This window comes from Bos indicus x Bos taurus, chromosome 28, assembly GCF_003369695.1.
Source record: "Bos indicus x Bos taurus breed Angus x Brahman F1 hybrid chromosome 28, Bos_hybrid_MaternalHap_v2.0, whole genome shotgun sequence".
NCBI classification, from domain to species: Eukaryota; Metazoa; Chordata; class Mammalia; order Artiodactyla; family Bovidae; genus Bos; species Bos indicus x Bos taurus.
The window spans coordinates 19,557,907-19,576,790 of NC_040103.1; the positions used below are offsets into that span (position 1 = coordinate 19,557,907).

General features: G+C 39.6%; 2 protein-coding genes across 2 annotated transcripts in view; one reads left to right on the plus strand and one right to left on the minus strand.

Annotated features, from left to right (window-relative positions):
* JMJD1C (jumonji domain containing 1C) overlaps window positions 1-12,534 on the minus strand; it is a 316,152-nt gene extending 303,618 nt beyond the window's left edge. Inside the window, exon 1 of the mRNA XM_027530802.1 lies at window positions 12,366-12,534. The gene's annotated coding sequence lies outside the window, so the exon portion shown is untranslated. The remainder of the gene's footprint in view (window positions 1-12,365) is intronic.
* REEP3 (receptor accessory protein 3) overlaps window positions 11,999-18,884 on the plus strand; it is a 99,493-nt gene continuing 92,607 nt past the window's right edge. Inside the window, exon 1 of the mRNA XM_027530804.1 lies at window positions 11,999-12,206. Within this exon, the coding sequence (XP_027386605.1) occupies window positions 12,175-12,206 (32 nt within the window). The 5' untranslated portion in view covers window positions 11,999-12,174. The remainder of the gene's footprint in view (window positions 12,207-18,884) is intronic.

Genomic DNA, 18,884 nt, shown 5'->3' on the forward strand with positions numbered 1-18,884 from the left:
CCTTATCTGATAAGCATTAAAATTAGTTTTATTTCAACCAATAGCAAAAGAAACCTTTTACTGCCAAGACTTCTGCTTACAAAATACTTAACATTTTTCAGCACTCCTAAATAATGTAAATTTCTGTTTTGCCTGTCCTTAATTAGTGAAGGTCATCACCATAAACACAGGGCAATGTCCTGGGGTGTTATTGAAGTTAAGAGCGTGGCACTGCCTGACTCAACAAACAAACTGCTACGTTTATTTGAACACTTTGTCTGCGCCTCACAATTTTCACATCCTCCCTGGCTAAAAATTTTAAATTATTATAAACAAGGATGTTTCAATTCTTTGATTAATTAATAATGCCTTATAACAAAATAGACATTTTATATAAAAAAGGTGAGTCACTGATTCATTAAAATAAAGATTAAGCATATCAAAGAAAATCCCTAGTTAACAGTATAGAGCTAGATAACTTCAAATCATTCATTAGAGATCCTAAGAAACAAGAAATGTATCATATATTGACAATTATTCAAAACCTGTAATTGTTTTAGTTCAAAAATGAAGCATTAGCACAATATGATTTCTTAATAGGATTCACATTAAAATAGAAAGTATTAAGTGCATATAACTATGAGCAATAAAGTGATAAACACAAAAAAACCCCCACACAACAACACACTCCTGGAAAAAGGAGTTACCAACCTATTACCTGAGTAAAACAGAGAGACACAGTATTATTTAAATTCTTTAAAAGTCTTAAATTATTAACTTTTAAGCTTTAATCCACAAAAATCAGATAACAGAACTTAACTTTTCTAAAATTTACAGGCAAAACTGACTAAAGACCGATGTTAACTGTGCTTTGATTTTTAAGTTAAAAAACCATATATCACATTCAGCTCTTTCTCCTTATACTTACTCTTAAAAGGTACTAAATCTAAGATTCTTTACATGGTTAAAAAAAAAGTATCACAATTTTAGTATTTAAAATCTAGCCAAATTGGCCATTTAATAATTTTTTTAATATGAGTAAGTAAAACTAAAATACAACTTCTAAGGAAATGGTTTTCTTCCCATGTTAAAATAACATGCCAATGGTTACCAAGGAAATATACTTTATGAACATTCATTTGCACAGATTCCAATTATGAAATGTGTTGCAATAAAATGGAAAGCATGGAAAACACTTAAGGTGAGAATCATTTTTACAAATTTTGCCAATTTGGGAGTATTTTACCTTCTATCTCCTTACTTGACATAAAATGACCTCTAAAACATCACCAGCAGCTCATTATCCACTTACTATTGAAGCTGAAGCTTGGTTTCCCCTCACTCTGTACTCAGTGAATATTCAACAGCTATTTTTATGAATAGGCTAGAGATTTTTAAAAAAAGCTAGGTCTTTAATCTCCCTCCACCCACAACTGCGAATATAATAAATTGTTTTCTCAATTCATCTTTCTTGTGGTTAAAGGAGAGAGAATCAATACCTGGGGATCAAACTCTGAATCCAAAATCTACAATATAATATTCCAGGAATATGAGCTGCATAGCTCTAAGCAGAAGTAACAATTATAAAAGTAGAATAATAGCTAATAATTATTGAAGTTTTTTGTACAACATATCAAGTAAAGTGAGTGTGTGTTAGTCGCTCAGTCGTATCCAACTCTCTGCGATCCCATGGACTATAGCTAACCAGGCTCCTCTGTCCAAGGAATTCTCCAGGCAAGAATACTGGAATGGGTTGCCATTCCCTTCTCTACGGCATCTTCCTGACCCAGGGATCGAACCCAAGTCTCCCGCTCTGAGGGCAAATTCTTTACCTTCTGAGCCACCAGGGAAGATCATCTGTCTTTAGACATATACTTTAACATAATCAACTTATTCCAGCCTTACTTTCCTTTTTCTAAAGTCATATAATTAACATTATCCTCCTGTTTTATTTTTTTTTAAGCACTTCCACATTTTTAACTCACATCTGCAGGGTCTGGAAATACTGAAACAAAAAAAAACTATCCTAACTGCCTAAATTTCAATTGGCTCCTTTGCTATTGTTCAGTCACTAAGTCATGTCCCACTCCCTGCGACCCCATGGACTGCGGCACAGTAGGCTTCACTGTCCTTCACTCTCTCTCGGAGTTCGTTCAAAGTCATGTCCACTAAGCGGTGATGCCATCCAACCATCTCATCCTCTGTCGCCCCCTTCTCCTCTTGCCCTCAATCACTCCTTTGCAAAGATAATGGAAAAGGAGACTATTTCAGCAGAGTTGCATCCTGCAATTTAGCAAACGGTAACAGTCTAAGACGATAGTGCCAAACGCGGAACAGGTGAGAGATTTTCCCATCTCCACCTTGGCCTCCCTACCCTCGCTCTCCTCTCCCAACTCCCAGGGTCTCCAGAGACCAGAGCCCACCACCTTCCTGCTGCAGCCCAAGCCCGCCAGGCCTCAACCTTCCCACTTGACCATAAGGCTCAAGACCGAGTTTGGGGACAAAAGAATAAGGTGCTGAAAGGCATCAGTCAGTCTTGAAATTCCCAACTTGCTGGGGAGGCTTAAAAAAAAAACAAACCCGAGGAAACAGGAGGTTCTGCTTCTAAGAAGTGGCAGAGACCAGGCCGGCAGGGTTGGGATAAAGTAGAAGACAACAAATCTACAAGAGACAAAATAAGGAGTAAAGAGTGTCAGAGCTGAGGTCCCGAGGAAGTCCCAAGAGTCACAGCAAGAAGCTGCCCGCCTGGTTAAAAATCAGGCGAGGGGGGCAGCAAACCATTAACAAAGATTTTTGAGGAAAAATATTTTTATAATATGGGATTCATAACGGAAAAACAATTTAAGCGATCTCTTGTGTGAAAATTTGGGGAGACGATGGACTAAATGACCTCAATGATCTACGGTGGATCTAACAACATCTGATTCTTTGCCTAACCAATGCTTCTACCCCAGAAATATGTCTACTCCACCCTCACTCCAGTGTCTTCCTCCTTTCAAATCTCACACTCACAACCTACCAGCTGCTTTTCATTACCACTGGGATTAAAGGAAACCAATTGTATTAAAATATAGTTATCAAAACAGTACAAAAAATGTGATTTGATAACACTATATGTGCTTTTTAAATCAACTCAGTAAATAATAAGTGGAAACAGTGGATACAGTGACAGACTTTATTTCTGGGGGCTCCAAAATCACTGCAGATGGTGACAGCAGCCGTGAAATTAAAAGATGCTTGCTCCTTGGAAGAAGGTGATGACCAACCTGGATAGCAAATTAAAAAGCAGAGACATTACTTTGCCAACAAAGGTCCATCTAGTCAAAGTTACAGTTTTTCCAGTAGTCATGTATATGAGAGTTGGAGTATAAATAAAGCTGAGCACTAAAGAATTGATACTTTTGAACTGTGGTGTTGGAGAAGACTCTTGAGAGTCCCTTGGACAGCAAGGAGACCCAACCAGTCCATCCTAAAGGACTGAATATTCATTGGAAGGACTGATGCTGAAGCTGAAACTCCCAATACTTGGGCCACCTGATGCAAAGAGCTGACTCATTTGAAAAGACCCTGATGCTGGGAAAGATTGAAGGCAGGAGGAGAAGGGGATGACAGAGGATGAGATGTGTTGGATGGCATCACCGACTCAATGGACATGAGTTTGAGTAAACTCTGGGATCTGGTAATGGACAGGGAGGCCTGGCGTGCTGCAGTCCACGGGGTCTCAAAGAGTTGGACACAATGGAGAGACTGAACTGAACTGAACATAGTTCAGCAGATCTACCATAGTTTCAAAGCAATGATGTGTGGTATAAGTAACATTTCAAGACACCTCCAAAAATTTAATGTGATATGCAAATGCCTGTGATTTCTATCCACGAAAAGTTAAAAGTGGTACAAATAATACTGTAGTTTGTTTCATATCAGTACATTTATAGCTGAAGTTTATGCTAACTTTCAGGAAAACATTAGTAGAGAAAAAGTTATTTTTCACCTTCTAAATTCATTGCCTCCTGAACTCTATTCAGAAACCTAATTTGTGAACCTCAAATTAAGAGGCTTTGGTTAAACCCCTGATCATTTTCTCTCCAGGTTAATATAATAGCCTTGGGATGGATCACCCTGCCTCCAATATTTCATCAAATCTATCCTTCACCCTGATGAAGGATCACAAAGGTTCATCTTAAAACAATACTCCCCTGCTTAAAATCCCTGGAAGGGTTCCTCGCGGCCTATAGGACTGTATGGCATTGACAGATGCACTCTCCAGGCTCTGTTTCTCTAAACAGTACTTCAACGAGTTTCCCAGCATTACACTGAACTTTCAAGACTTTCTGCTGTGTTCTCTTTTCTACTCGTACATGATTCTACTCAAGTGTGGGTGTGTGAAAGTCGCTCAGTCATGTCCAACTCTTTGCGACCCCATGGACTATACAGTCCATGGAATTCTCCAAGCCAGAATACTGCAGCGGATAGCCTTTCCCTTCTCCAGGGGATCTTCCCAACCCAGGGATCAAACCTAGGTCTCCCACATTGCAGGCAGATTCTTTACCAGCTGAGCCACAAGGGAAGCCTATCATCTTCCAAAGCATCAGTGTCCTTTCCTCCAGACAGACCAATGTCTTCCTTGCCTATGAACTTCAAAATCAGTAAAGATTTTTGCCTGGCACATTATCCTGGGCTGTGATTATCTGCACATATTCCTTTTCCCATACATGACAGTTTATTTTTCCCCAAATTCAGTGTTCCCCCTACTGCAAAAAGTGGTCTTGAGTATTTCTGAATTTTTCTAAACTAAAAATAATATCTCATATCCTGATTATAGAGTTCAGTTTACAAAGGGATTTCTTACCTGTCCTTGTTTAAGTCTCTTAATAACCTTACGAAGACAAGCAGTCTAAAGGATTACCTTAATAACCCTATAAAAATAAGCAGTCTAAAGCTTTACCTGTTTTGTAGATGAGGGAACAGAAATCCAGTGATATAAATGATTAGACCTGAGCAAGTCAGTTTAACAAGCTAGAGCTGGGATTATAAAATCCAGGCTCCTTGGTGCAACACTTATTTTGAACTAAAACCAATGTACCAGGCCCAGGATAGGTACATAAAAAGCATGAGAGTGCTTCTTTATCAAGGTGGATGAAACTGGAGCCTATCACACAGAGTGAAGTAAGCCAGAAAGAAAAACACCAATACAGTATACTAACACATATATATGGAATTTAGAAAGATGGTAACAATAACCCTATATGCAAGACAGCAAAAGAGACACAGATGTATAGAACAGTCTTTTGGACTCTGTGGGAGAAGGCAAGGGTGGGATGATTTGGGAGAATGGCATTGAAACATGTATATTATCATATGTGAAATGAATCGCCAGTCCAGGTTCAATGCATGAGACAGGGTGCTCAGAGCTGGTGCACTGGGATGACCCAGAGGGATGGGATGGGGAAGGAGGGGGGTTCAGGATGGGGAACACATGTAAACCCATGGCGGATTCATGTCAATGTATGGCAAAACCACTACAATATTGTAAAATAATTAGCCTCCAATTAAAATAAATACATTTATATTAAAAAAAAGAAACTATTCAACATGGTACCAATATGACCCTATGAGCAACAGCTTTTTTTTTAAAATACAGTAGTACAAGTCCTTTGCTGTACACATGAAACTATCACAACATTGTTAACCAACTGTGCTCCAATATAAAATAAAAATTTTTTAAAGTCTAAGTCCTATAATAAAATTATAACATAAAGCTAAACATTCCCTAATGTTTAAAATATAACCAGTTTTCTCTTTTAGAGTTTTTAACTACATTATTCCTACTAGTCTAGACCTCTGAAATAAAAGTTTCTTGTAAACACTAGTTAAATATTACACAACTAACTAGGCGTTATTACTTCAGTCACTAGAAAGAGAAAACTAAAGTAATAGCTTAATATTTTAAGAATGTTCCAATTTAAAACTGTCAGATAAGAATTCTAGACATTTGTTAACCTGCTAATTCGTATGTATTTTGATCAAGTTGTTGAAATTTTTCAATGCAATTTTTTCACATGTTATAACATGGCCAAGTATTTTGGTTCCCAATAGTTCTCTCTTTTGAAATTTGAGGCTTATAGAATATTGAGTTTTCAAGAGGGTGCTGCATGAACAGTAAAGAACAAAATTCAATTTAATGAATCAAACATTTATTCTTATATGTAAGGCTGGTAATGCAGGACGAGATGTGGAAGACATCAATTCCTGCTTTCGAGACGCTTACTAGGAAGGATGACAACCATAAAAATATCTACAATTTTTAAAATATGATGCTTATATGCTTTAAACGTGATGCTATATGTATTACACACCTCAGGTAAACCTTCACATAAGCAGTTGAAGCAAAAAAAAATTTAAACATCCAAAATAACCTTATTTGGAATGAAAAATATACTGTATATACTACCCAGGATGGATATTACATAGTGGCGGAAATCTATGAACTACAGTCACAAGTAACAATAGGTAAGTCTCAAAAACAGGATACAGTAAGGGAGGAAAGTGTTAGGGAAGGGAAGAAGAAGAAAGAGCGCAGAGGATCTGGAAGGAAAGGAAAGATGAAGAGCTTCTTCAAGTGATTTTTAGCAAGGAGTACATGCTTTCTTAGAACCAGGAATAATTTTTTTTTTTTAAAGGACGGTGGTAATTACATAAAGGAGTTTCAAGGTAAGGTAAGCAGAGGGAGGGAGGCGAGCCCTGGTGGAAGGCTAGAGCTAGCCTGCTGTTGAGTATTTCCCTTTCCCCTGTTAGGTCAGGTTCCGGTGAAATAGTTTCTCCTGAGGGCATAACTTGTTAAAAAGAGTATTTCAAAGAGTATTTGGTGTATTTCAAAATGGTTTCTTTTTCCTTCCCCTGCCGACTTCCAGCAGGGAGGAACTTTTCTCCCACATTAACTGTGACGATCGGATTCTCCTGCAGCTTTTAACTCTCAGAGCTGTCCACACTGGGTCTCCAGATTCAATTATGGTTTAGGCTTTCCTACCCTAGCACTGATCCTTGCAGAGGTTTCCACTCTGGTGAGTTTTAATTCTCTGTACTGCCTCCCTCCCCAGTTTGGGAGGATGTTTATGACCTCATTTCTCTGAAGCATCTAAAAAGAGCTGTTAATTGTTTTAGTTTGTCCAGCTTTTTACTTGTTGTTAGAACAGAGTGGCAACTCCTAAAGCTCCTTCTTACATGCCAGACTGGAAACAAGATGTTCTGAGTTTTGCGATATGTTTTTAATTAATGGTTTTTTAACAAGTGCTTTGTATATTAAGAATGTTAACCCTTGGTTTTACGAATGTTTTTCACCAATTTGTCATTTGTCTTGAAATTTTGTTTATATTGTTTCTGATGACATAGGAGTTTTAAATTCTTACGCAATCAAATCTTATGAAATTTGCCCCTTTGGTTTCTGATTTTACAGCACGCATTGACAGGCCTTTTCATTATCAAGGTTACACTGCCTTCACATGTGTTCTCTTTTTATACTTTCATGGTACTTTTAGATTTTACATTTACAGTTCTTATCCATCAAGAATTACTTTTTCTTCAGATTTTATTAAATGGCTAGCTGGCTGTCACAAAATCATTTACTAAATTTTACATCATGTCCCAACTGATGTAAAATTCTACTTTTATCTTAAATACCTATATACAACTCTTATTCAAGACTTGACTCAACAAACAAAAACAAAAACCCAGCAACAGAGATAGGCCTTGTAAGGAAGTGGACAGCTGGAGACAAGTGATAAAAGAAGACTCACTTTACATTGTTCACCCTTTCGAATTTTATTCCATGTGCTTTGAACTACCACTCAAAACTATCAACAAAAATTGTTTAAGGTTCTGCTTAGTGGACATAATAGAATTACCAAATATTTCAGTTCTCTGTAAATTACATCATAACAACCCAGTATGTACCTGAGCAATACCTGAAATCATAGATCTACCTTGATTTCAAACCTGGGAACTATGATTTAAATGAACAGCTAAAGTACCTGAAATATGTCTAAATCCTTCATCATTGCAACCAAAGCTACTACCTCAAATGTGTAACAGCCTTAGATACGTGCATTCCCTAGACCCAGACATTCCCTAGACCCAGCCACCGGCAGATGCATTTTGCTTTCTTCATCAAATGTTCGCTAGTAACTATCAAATACTTAATTCAGAATCTAATCTTTCTGTTCTAATGCAATTCAATTACGGTATTTTCAACATTCTTTATAATTTGATTCAGATGCCAAAACTGGCCTGTTGTAACCATAATACCATAAAGCAAACTAGCTAACACGTAAAAAGCATTCATCTAGCCGCAGATGGAAAAACAACAGATTTTGTCTTTTAAGTTATTCTCTTTAAGATCTTCATGTCATTTTCTAAACGACTATTAAAGGTAGACTATACTTTTAATAAACTATAAAAGCTAGTGATTTTAGCTCTTCTATACATAAAAATATTTTCAAGCACTTGAAAATACTCCACCAACAGAAATGGGAAGGTGACCTAGTATTCAGTTTCATTAGTATACTCATTAATTATATAGATTAGATACTATCTCTGTACTCTGTAATTCTCTTACTACCTGCTCTCCGAGGTACCTTCCCACTCTTTTTTTCTAATAAATCAGCTCCTTTAACATGTAGGAGACACATATTCCACATAACTCCCAGGAACTCTAAAAGTGAAAATGCAGAAGAAAAATCAATTCTTTTTAATAGCCTAATTACCCTTACTCTTTAAAACCCCTTGCATTTGATTATCATAATATTATCCTCATTTAACAGGAAACATAGATACACTTGCCAAACATCACATGAATGGCAATTAGAAAAAGGTCTCCTGATAGAATGTCCTTTGCCCTAAATATGCTGCATCCCACCATGATTAAACACAACACCCAAAGAAAAGAGTCTTTGCAGAACACAGTGAAGGAAGCACTCAAATGAATATTAGCAATATGCTTTTTAAAAAGCAATTAAGTTTAGTATTTAAAGAAACAATTTTCCATCTTCTAAACAAGAAATGGTCTCAAGTATGCCAAAAGAGACCACCCGTTAAAAGGCAGCAGGTCATGTATTCCCTTTCCTCCCCCCTCTCCGAGCCTTGCCTTACACCACGAAGCACTAATCTAAAGGCCATCTACTAGGAGATCTCAACTATCAAGGCACAGCCCAGTACACCCACTACTAAACTCCGGGTTCTTCACATAAGGCAACTCCTCAGATGAAATTACAGTCTGTTTAGACTAAGAATTCTCAACCAAATCAGGCTTGATGTTCCCCTTTCATAAAATATTTTCCAGCTTCTGCTTTATCACCCAGAAATGCAATTAAAAACAATCTCCCTACAGACTTCAAACAAACCCATGTTATCTATCTTAAATAAAATATGGATGGAAAGGTGAAATGAAAATCATTTAAAATAAGGTATGTATTTCAGCATGTTAATCTTGAAACAAAACGGAACTAGAAAACATACAAGAGTAATTACCAGCTAACCATGAAAGCTATGAATACAAAGTACTTTGTGACACAATTTTCCAAAACTGTAAACAACTCCTGATCAAACTGTGAACAAAACAAATATTTCTTTCACAAGTTGCATATAGAAATAGACACTGGAAAATTCAGTAGCGGTTAAAACCATGCTTTATACATAAAACAGAGGTTCTACATTCAGATAAGTACAAATATTACACAAATGTCAGGCTGTGTGTGTGTGTGTGTGTGTGTGTGTGTGTGTGTGTTTAGGCAGTGTGTTCTTAAACCTTGCAAAACATGGGAACATTCTTTGTTCAGGACAGTGTGTGCACCTAGAAAGAGTATACAGCATCCCTGGCTCTCACCCATCAAACGCTAGTGGTTAGCTGCAATCATTCCAACAACCCCCAAAAAATACCTCCAAACCTCCCCCTAGAGGGAACCTCCATCAGGACCTACTGTCTTAAACACAATTCGACTATCACAGTATAATGTAAAGAACACTTGGGAAATATGCATTAGAGTTCCAGTTCTATCACCTGTAAGTTATGTGGTCATTGGCAGTGAGTTCTCTAAACCTCAGTTTCCAGTGTACTAGACAGGAATAAACATTACCTAGGCTCTGAGTTGTAAAAGTTCTAAAAAACATTATTTGAATTTTTACTGGGTAATTTACTCTATCCTAGAGAATAGGAAAACACAAATAACTAATTTACCACACCTGTCCCTAAACATTTTGCCATTCAGTAGGTCAGACCTAGGTAAAACACAATATAAAGCAGAATGACAGGCATTAAATAGAAATTCAAGTAATTAATTATAGGGGCCTGGAGAAAATGAATAACTATGAAAATCAGGACATCAAGTCCAGGCATAGGCACAGAGCATGAAAATATAGCTTGGTTCAGAGAAGAAAGGTAAAGGAAAAAATACGTTAGAGACTGGAAGGGCAGGAAAAATTAACACTGTAAAAACATTTAGGGTCAGTTTGTGGAGGAATCTGAATGCCATTCAAATACTTTTGAGTTTTATTGGGCAAGAGAACTTTTTAGAAAACTGGTATTTATGTGGCACATCTGATTTTCAAATAATGCTGAATAATGGCCAAAAATGATTCCAGACAAATGCAAATTTTCATTAATGAGATCCCTGAAATTAATATATAGGTTCTTAAAATGCATAAATAAGCAAAAAGAGCCTCAGTTCAGTTCAGTCCCTCAGTCTTGTCCAACTCTTTGCGACCCAAGAGTAAAAAGCCTACCCAAAAGTAAAAAGGAGTTTCCGATTTCATTCCTTGCATAACAAAAACATTACTAATGTACCGAACCTGGGACCTTAAAAGAACTCAAGATTATCTCCTATTCGTTTTTTATTTTCTCTCAAACAAGTGGCAGAATTTTATAAAATGTATTTCGCATACTTCATGTCACCCCTGGAAGGCAAGAGATAAACTGCAGTATTACTGACCTCTTTTTACTACAGGGAAACTGAGGAACAAAAAGAAAAAATTACAGTATGGTCACAAAACAAACTATTATATTTCCTAGAACTTTTAATTAAAGGCTTGAAGCCCACGTTTCATCCTTTATTCTTCGTACCATCTGAATACTAGAATTATCTCTTCTTACCGTCTTAGCAGGAAAAAAAAAAAGATGCGAATTAAATTTCAAGATCACTTCCTCGATTCGGTATTGCCACCAAAAATATCAGAGTTTAAATTCTGCCTCCTGAAATTAAGACACCTGCGGGACCTGCAAGGTGCGAGCAGTAACCCAACTTCCCAAAAAACAGCTATAAATAGCAAGACAGGTCAGAAATCCTAAGCCCAACTTTTACTCTGAATATCTGGCAGGTCAGAGGTGTGTTTGTAATACAGGCTTTGCGGATGTTGTGATGGGAAGATGTCGTCAGAGGCCCAGAACAGTGCTATCTACACACTCACTACTGCAAACTTGAAATCAAGGCTTTCCTCCTCTGCCCCTCCCTGCATTGCACCACAAACCAGGAGACTCCTGACAGGCCTGTGCAACGATTCTCCCGACCTCTGCCTGAAAATGCGGTACTTTGATGATGTCCAGGGCCTCAGTCAACAGTGAGAACACCGATGTAGCTAAACACGTCTCAAAATTTCTCCTCTCCAGAATCTAGGGCCTGGTCCAAAAGGATTCTGTCAGAGAGAGAGTTTCCACGACTACTATTTTGCTTTTCACACAGATCTTAACAACCCTCACCCCCAAGTCCCCTTCCTCAGCCTCTCACTACCCTCTCCCCTCTACGCCTGGTGGACGCGCTGGACCAAAGGAGCCAGAGCAGGGAGGTTAGAGCCAAGGATCCAGGCCCCAAGGCCGTCCGGCGCGGGCAGGGGTCCCGGCAGCCCAGCCCCCGGAGCCGGGCAGCCCAGACTTGGCCTCGGCCAACGCGCCGCCGCCGCCTATCAGCGGAGCGTAGGGGCGGGGCTGGCTGGCTCCGCGGCGGCTCCGCAGGCGGGCGGGGAAGGGTGGGGGGGACCGACCGCCGCGCAGCTCCGGCCGCCGCGCGCAGACACCGGGCCCGGCTCCCGAGGGCGCCAGCGCGGCCCCGGGGAGTGCGAGGAGCCGGAGGGCGCGCGGCCTGCCGTTGGCCGCCTGGTCCGCCACCCTCGGCACCCACCCGCCCCCGAGGTGGGGTCCAAGCCCCCGGGAAGATGGTGTCCTGGATCATCTCCAGAGCTGTGGTGTAAGTGTCGCTCACGGCGCCCCTCCGCCCCCACGCGAGGCCCTGGAGGCCGGGGGTGGCGGCAAGGGCCGGGAGGAGAAGGGAAGGCCCGGGCCTGGGCGGGGTGGGCTGGCCCGGCCTCGGGCCTGCCCGGGGTCTGGGAGCCCTCGGCCTCCTCACCCTAGTCCACGTCGCTGCGGGGCTCCCTGCGTCGGCCGAAGGCCCGGCTGCTGCGGTGCGGCCGGACTGCGTGCGGCTCGTCGGCCCTGCTCCCGCGGCGCTGGGTGGGCAGGCGCGCAGGGCAGGCGGCGCGCGCTCCCTGCTCCCTCTCCCCGCGGTGCGCGGCACCGCCCTGCGGGCCCGGGAGCGGCGCGCCTCGCGGCGGCGCCCTGCGCAGGCTCCGCAGAAGCTAAGCGCGGGAGGCTCGGCGATCCTCCTGAGGATTTCGTGGCAGCGCCGAGCCTTTGTATCGTGCGTTGCGGGTCTCCCAGGGCCGCTGATTGCCTCTCGGTCACGTGTGGTAGGAGGAGAGATTTGTCTAAAAATCTGAGACCGCTCCCAGCTCAGATCCCTAGGAAGGGTCTCAGTTGCCCCGAGATTTACAGCTTATCGAGAAAGGAGCTCATTATTGAATGGTGACACTCGCCTGCTCGAACGGATCCCAGAATTTGGCCCTGTCGTGGTGGAAATATTTGCAAAGGGATTGAGAGGTTGCAGGTGCCTCTTGCCTTTGTTCAGAATATCCATTCATTTCGTTGTGCTTTTACCACTAAGTGTTACAGGCCCATAAGAAAACAATTAGTTGAGTTGGGATTACTCTGTAAAGGTTGGACTACCATTTAAACTGATTTCCTCCAATCCTTCTTGATTTAACCCCCACCTGGAACACGAAAGTCACGAAGTAAACAACAGTGACGTAGTTATAGCCAGGGGCCCATGGATTCATTAATCATGATCTCTGTAGGAGTATTATCTCTGTACCTTTCTGAAATGTTTTCAGGTGGCAGGCTTCTCCGATTAGCTTTATAATGTGGAAGAAAGAACGTTGCCAGATTGCTCATTTATTTCTCAATCAGAATTAGCTAATTTTTCTGTTGTTTTGTGTTTTGTTTTGGGTTTGTTTTGTTTTTTCTTTGAGAGTGAATCAATCGCTTAGTAGCCCTGTTTAACTTGATTTACAATAGCATTCAAGATGTGTTATTTGATTGTCTGAATGCAGTTTTCTTCTTCCTCGGTATATTTTTTAGTTTTAAAGCTTCAGAGGGTCCCATGTTCATCTGTACAAAACTAAAAATCAAGAAATAATACCACAGATGTCTTAAAGTTTTGTTTTTTAGAGGTTTTTTTTTTTTTTTTTTTTTTTTGCCTTTTGGGGCCTTCTTTTGAGTCTACGTTTTCATGACACAGACATAACTTTCCTGACCTAGTAGGTGTCTATCAATTGTGTCAGTGCCTGGAAAATCAAGTATCCAGTTAAGATATTGTCACGTTGTTTTGTTTGTATTTTTTTGATTCTCGGGGTTCCTTTAACCAGTTCTTTGAGAGAAAATTGTGAAGCACTCATTTAATTTGCATTCATCAAAGTCAGATTTTTTTTTTTTGATCATTGATTATGAGTATGAATGTCTTCTGTGTGCTATCTAGAACACAAGGGTTGATAATGTATGACCAATCTTAATGGAACTGATGGTTGCAATACCAGATACCTGCAGTACAGGGTGACATCTTCTAAGAGTTACACCCAGAGCTATAGGGTTTAGACAAGGAAAGGATTGTATCTGGTTGGAGAATCAGAAGAAGCAAGGGAGATTACATTTGAGATGGGCCTTCAAAGACGGACTGACTTTAGACAGCCGAAGATGAAAAAGGAGAGGATCCCAGATAAACTGGTCACTGTGAGCCAAAGAATCGAGAAGGGAAAGCCCAGATTAGTTACTGAGGACTTAGAGACAGGGGAGAGAGAAAGCTGGAAAGGTAGGCAGGAGCCTGTTTTCAAGGAATATTCACAGAGAAGTGATAGCTATTATTAGGCAGCCATGGATTTGCTTTAGAAGATTCTGTGCCTTAGGTGAGATGGTTGTGAATGGTGCGACTCTGAAGATGGGAGACCCCTTAAGGAGTTCCCTAACTGGAGAGAGGATTAAAGCCTGCAGTGCTAGAATGTACAGAATTAAAAGTGCAAGGCAAAGGAAAGGAAGATAATAGTGAGGGAGAAAAGGTCATGAGAATGTTTTTATCAAGTGTCAGGAAGTTTCTCTCTTGAGCCCTTGAACTATTAACATATTAAAAAGCACACTTGCCAGGGAATATAAGCATCATTATATTTTGTCCCTCTGCTCCTCAGTTTCTCTTTCTCTAAGCACTGAACGTTTTCTACTCCCTTGATCACACATAAGAGTAAGAACATGAAGGATCAACCCCAGGGTTTATACAAACTTGGAAACCTTTTCACACTTGCAGATAGGATTTACTGCATTCTTCTAATCCTCTGGAACAGCCAACTAGTCCTGAGCCTAAAGAAAGATCAGACAGTTCTTTCCATATGAACCTTGGGCGATATGAACAAGGAGCACAAGGACCCTCTTTAACCTGAGCTCCCTGAGTGCGTGAGCACTTTCTCCCTAGCCCAGTGGCAGACCCTTACTAGGAAGAGCGCTGACTTGGTAATCAGCCCTGGATGCCAGTTAATGGACCCGGGCAACATACTAAATCTGTGCTTCATCATCTTAAAAATGATTATAATATTTACTACTTAAAGCTTGTCAATATTTAGTTTAACTAAAACACCAACTGTGCCTGACATTTGTTATGCACTTGAACTTAGTATATAGATAGGTTTTTTGTTTTTATGAGGGAGAGAAGTTAGATGGTGTAGCAAGAAATATCACTGGACTGTCATCATCATTAATATTATCATTGGAAACCTGGAATTTAGAACTAGCTTTGGTTGTATTAACCAGATACATGATCTTTAGTCAGGTCTCACTGATTATAGACCTCTGTTTCTTACTCTGTAGAGGTAGAAGGATCTGGTAATCTCCAAACTGTTTTGTACAGCTGTAGCATTCTGTGACGCTGTAAGGATTTTCATTTTTTTCCAGTCTGTTTAAAATTAGCTTGCTTTATTTTTACAGGCAAAATTGAAAGGTTAGTTAGCAATTATTGATAGTAATCTGAGACTACCAAATGATATTATATGTAATATAATACGTGATACCCATAACCTTCTAAAACATGATTCTTAGAGGTTGAGGGAAATCCCATTTTTCTGATTTGTGTCTACAGCATAGCTGGTCGTTATGATCAGGACCGAACACAGATTGTCTGAATTCAAATATCAGCTGTGCCATTTAGTATTGGCTGCTGTCTATCCCATTGGATTAAATGTGTTCACATATATAATGTTCATTCTCCTCCATCAGGTAGATAGTAAGTATTCAGTAATGTTAGTAGTTATTATCAGAACAAGGAAGAACATATTCACCTACAGTCTCAGCATACTGAACATTTAAACTGTTTTCAGTTTACATTTTTCTTTGTCTTTCTGTGTAGGTTACATAGTGGTAATTAACAGTATAGTAAAAGTAATGTTTACACTGCCGTTTATTGTTATATGATAAGTATCTCCTACATTGCCCTGAAATCTTATTTTATATCTTCCATTTGCTCAGGCCACTATTCATAATTTTCATAGCCATTCTTTGATCTTTTAATTTTCCTTTTAGATCATTTCTAGTATTTCATTATCATAGGTAATGCTATAATGTAATTATAATGCTGAATTGGACATCATTTATATATACTTTTTAAGTGTTTCCTTAGGATAAATATCCAAGAGGAGTATTTCTGACTCAAAGGTTATAAATATTTTTGTGACCTTTGATGTCAATTTCCAAATTAGTATCCAAAAAAATATTAATATTTTACACTACCACCAGCAAGGTATGAGTACTGTCTCTATCACAGTGTAGCCAGATTGGGAAGGTTTAATTTTTTTTATGTTTTCCTAATGAATATACCATTGTTTTCCTCTGCATTTTTCTTATTAGAATTAATATTTGTCCTAATATTTATTAATTATGTCATATACAAATAATCTATGCACTTCACCCATTAGTCTCTTGGCTACTTAATAATTTACTTGTTTGTCGGAACTCCTTCAGTTCAGTTTCAGTTCATTCGCTCAGTCGTGTCCGACTCTCTGTGACCCCATGAATTGCATCACGCCAGGCCTCCCTGTCCACCACCAACCCACAGAGTTCACTCAAACTCACATCCATTGGGTCAGTGATGCCGTCCAGCCATCTCATCCTCCGCCGTCCCCTTTTCCTCCTACCCTCAATCCCTCCCAGCATCAGAGTCTTTTCCAATGAGTCAACTCTTTGCATGAGGTGGCCAAAGTACTGGAGTTTCAGCTTTAGCATCAGTCCTTCCAAAGAACACCCAGGACTGATCTTTAGAATGAACTGGTTGGATCTCCTTGCAGTCCAGGAGGACTCTCAAGAGTCTTCTCCAACACCACAGTTCAAAAGCATCAATTCTTCGGCACTCAGCTTTCTTCATAGTCCAACTCTCACATCCATACATGACTACTGGAAAAACCATAGCCTTGACTAGACAGACCTTTGTTGGCAAAGTAATGTCTCTGCTTTTTAACATGCTATCTAGGTTGGTCATAACTTTCCTTCCAAGGAGTAAGCGTCTTTTAATTTCATGACTGCAGTCACAATCTGCAGTGATTTTGGAGCCCCAAAAAATAAAGTCTGACACTTTCCCCATCTATTTCCCATGAAGTGATGGGACCGGATGCCATGATCTTCGTTTTCTGAATGTTGAGCTTTAAGCCAACTTTTTCACTCTCCTCTTTCACTCTTCATTACCTAATAAATTAACCTTAAGTCCTATTTGATGCAAGTGTGTTTCTAAATCTAACTATACTTCTCTTTAGATATTTTAAATTATCCAGAGAGTTCATAGTTTTAATGCAGTTTAGAGTTCAACTTGTTCATTTTTTATTTTGTGACTTTTTTCACTTCTAAATATAAAATATTTACTCCAAATATTTAATTAGTACTATTTTCTCATATAGAATTTTTAGATAAATTTAGAAACTTCCCTTTAAAGTCCATAAATCTGCATTTCCCTTTTTACATCTTAACACATTTTAGTTTTCCTTTTACTATAATTTTATTATCTGGCAGTGGTAGTAAAACCTCAGTTCTCTTTCTTTAATTGGTCCTCTTCCATTGTATTTAGTGAGTATCTTTAGAGTCTAAATTACATACCTTAAAAACCATATCCAGCGGGTGTTCCCAACATCATCCGTTTTCCCTCTCCACTTTATCTTTCTTGTCAGCATGAAAACATGCTATTATTGCTCCCATCTTAAAAAATAAATAAAAACCTCTCTCTCAATCTTCTCTACTTTCCATCTCATTTACCTATTTCTCTTCCTCTCATTAAAGCAAAAAACTCAAAAGAGCAGTCTACATACACCTTCACCACTCATCCTTTGGGTCACTCTTGAACCCATACCAATTAGGCTCTGCCATCAACTCCTCCACTAAAATTACCCTTCCATAGGTTGGCAGTGGCCTCCACATGGCCAAAAGGGTCGGTCCTCTTCTGACTTATCAGCAGCTTTTGATACAATTGCTCTTTCTCTCCTTGAAATACTTCCTTCACTTGGATTCCCAGAAACCTTGCTTGCATTGTTTTCTTCTTACACTCACTGGCCACTCCCTACTTAATCTCCCTTGCCACATTCCTCCACATGCCCTGAATTATTAAAATTCATGTCTCCAGAGGCTCAGCCTTTTTCTTTTCTATCCACACTCCTTTGAGGGCTCTCATTAATTTACACCTTCAACCCAGACGTCTGCTAAACTCATGATCATATGTATTTTTAACTACTTGAGTCTGCATGGAAACATCTGTCAGGTTGGCCAAAAAGTTTGTTCTGTGAAACATTACAGAAAAACCCAAACAAACTTTTTGACCAACCCAGTAGAAGTCACCTGGAACTTAAGCTATCCAAAACTGAACCCCTGAATTGCCCTTTTGATCTGACTTTGGCAGCCTGCCTAGCTCAATTATTGACAACTCAATGCTTCAGTAGTTCAGGCTAAAAAAACTTGGCATCATCCTTGATTTTTCTTTTTCTATTGTTCTCTACATTGAATACTACGGTAAATCTCGTTGACTCCTTCAAGATCTATGCAGCATTCTCATCACCTTTACTTAACATTACTCTAGTCCAAGCCCGTTTCATTCCTGAAATGTATTATTATAAAAGCAACCAGCTTCTACCCTTTGTATGTATGTATATTTGTTAAGATTATGACAGAATTAGTGAAAAACATCTTGATTAATTTTTAAATCATTGGGAACTTTTAAGGGAAGTCACAATTTACTAGTGATTTTTCTTCCTTTTGGTAAAATCTCAATAATAGCTAAAATGACTGTTGTTTATTTGTAAGTCGTGTACAACTCTTTTGTGACCCTATGGACCGTAGCCCGCTGGACTCCTTGTCCATGGGATTTCCCAGGTAAGAATGCTGGAGTAGGTTGCCATTTCCTTCTCTAGGTGATCTTCCTGACCCACATGTCCTGCATTACAGGCAGCTTCTTTACCACTGAGCTACCAGGGAATTCCCGGAGAAGGCAATGGTACCCCACTCCCGTACACTTGCCTGGAAA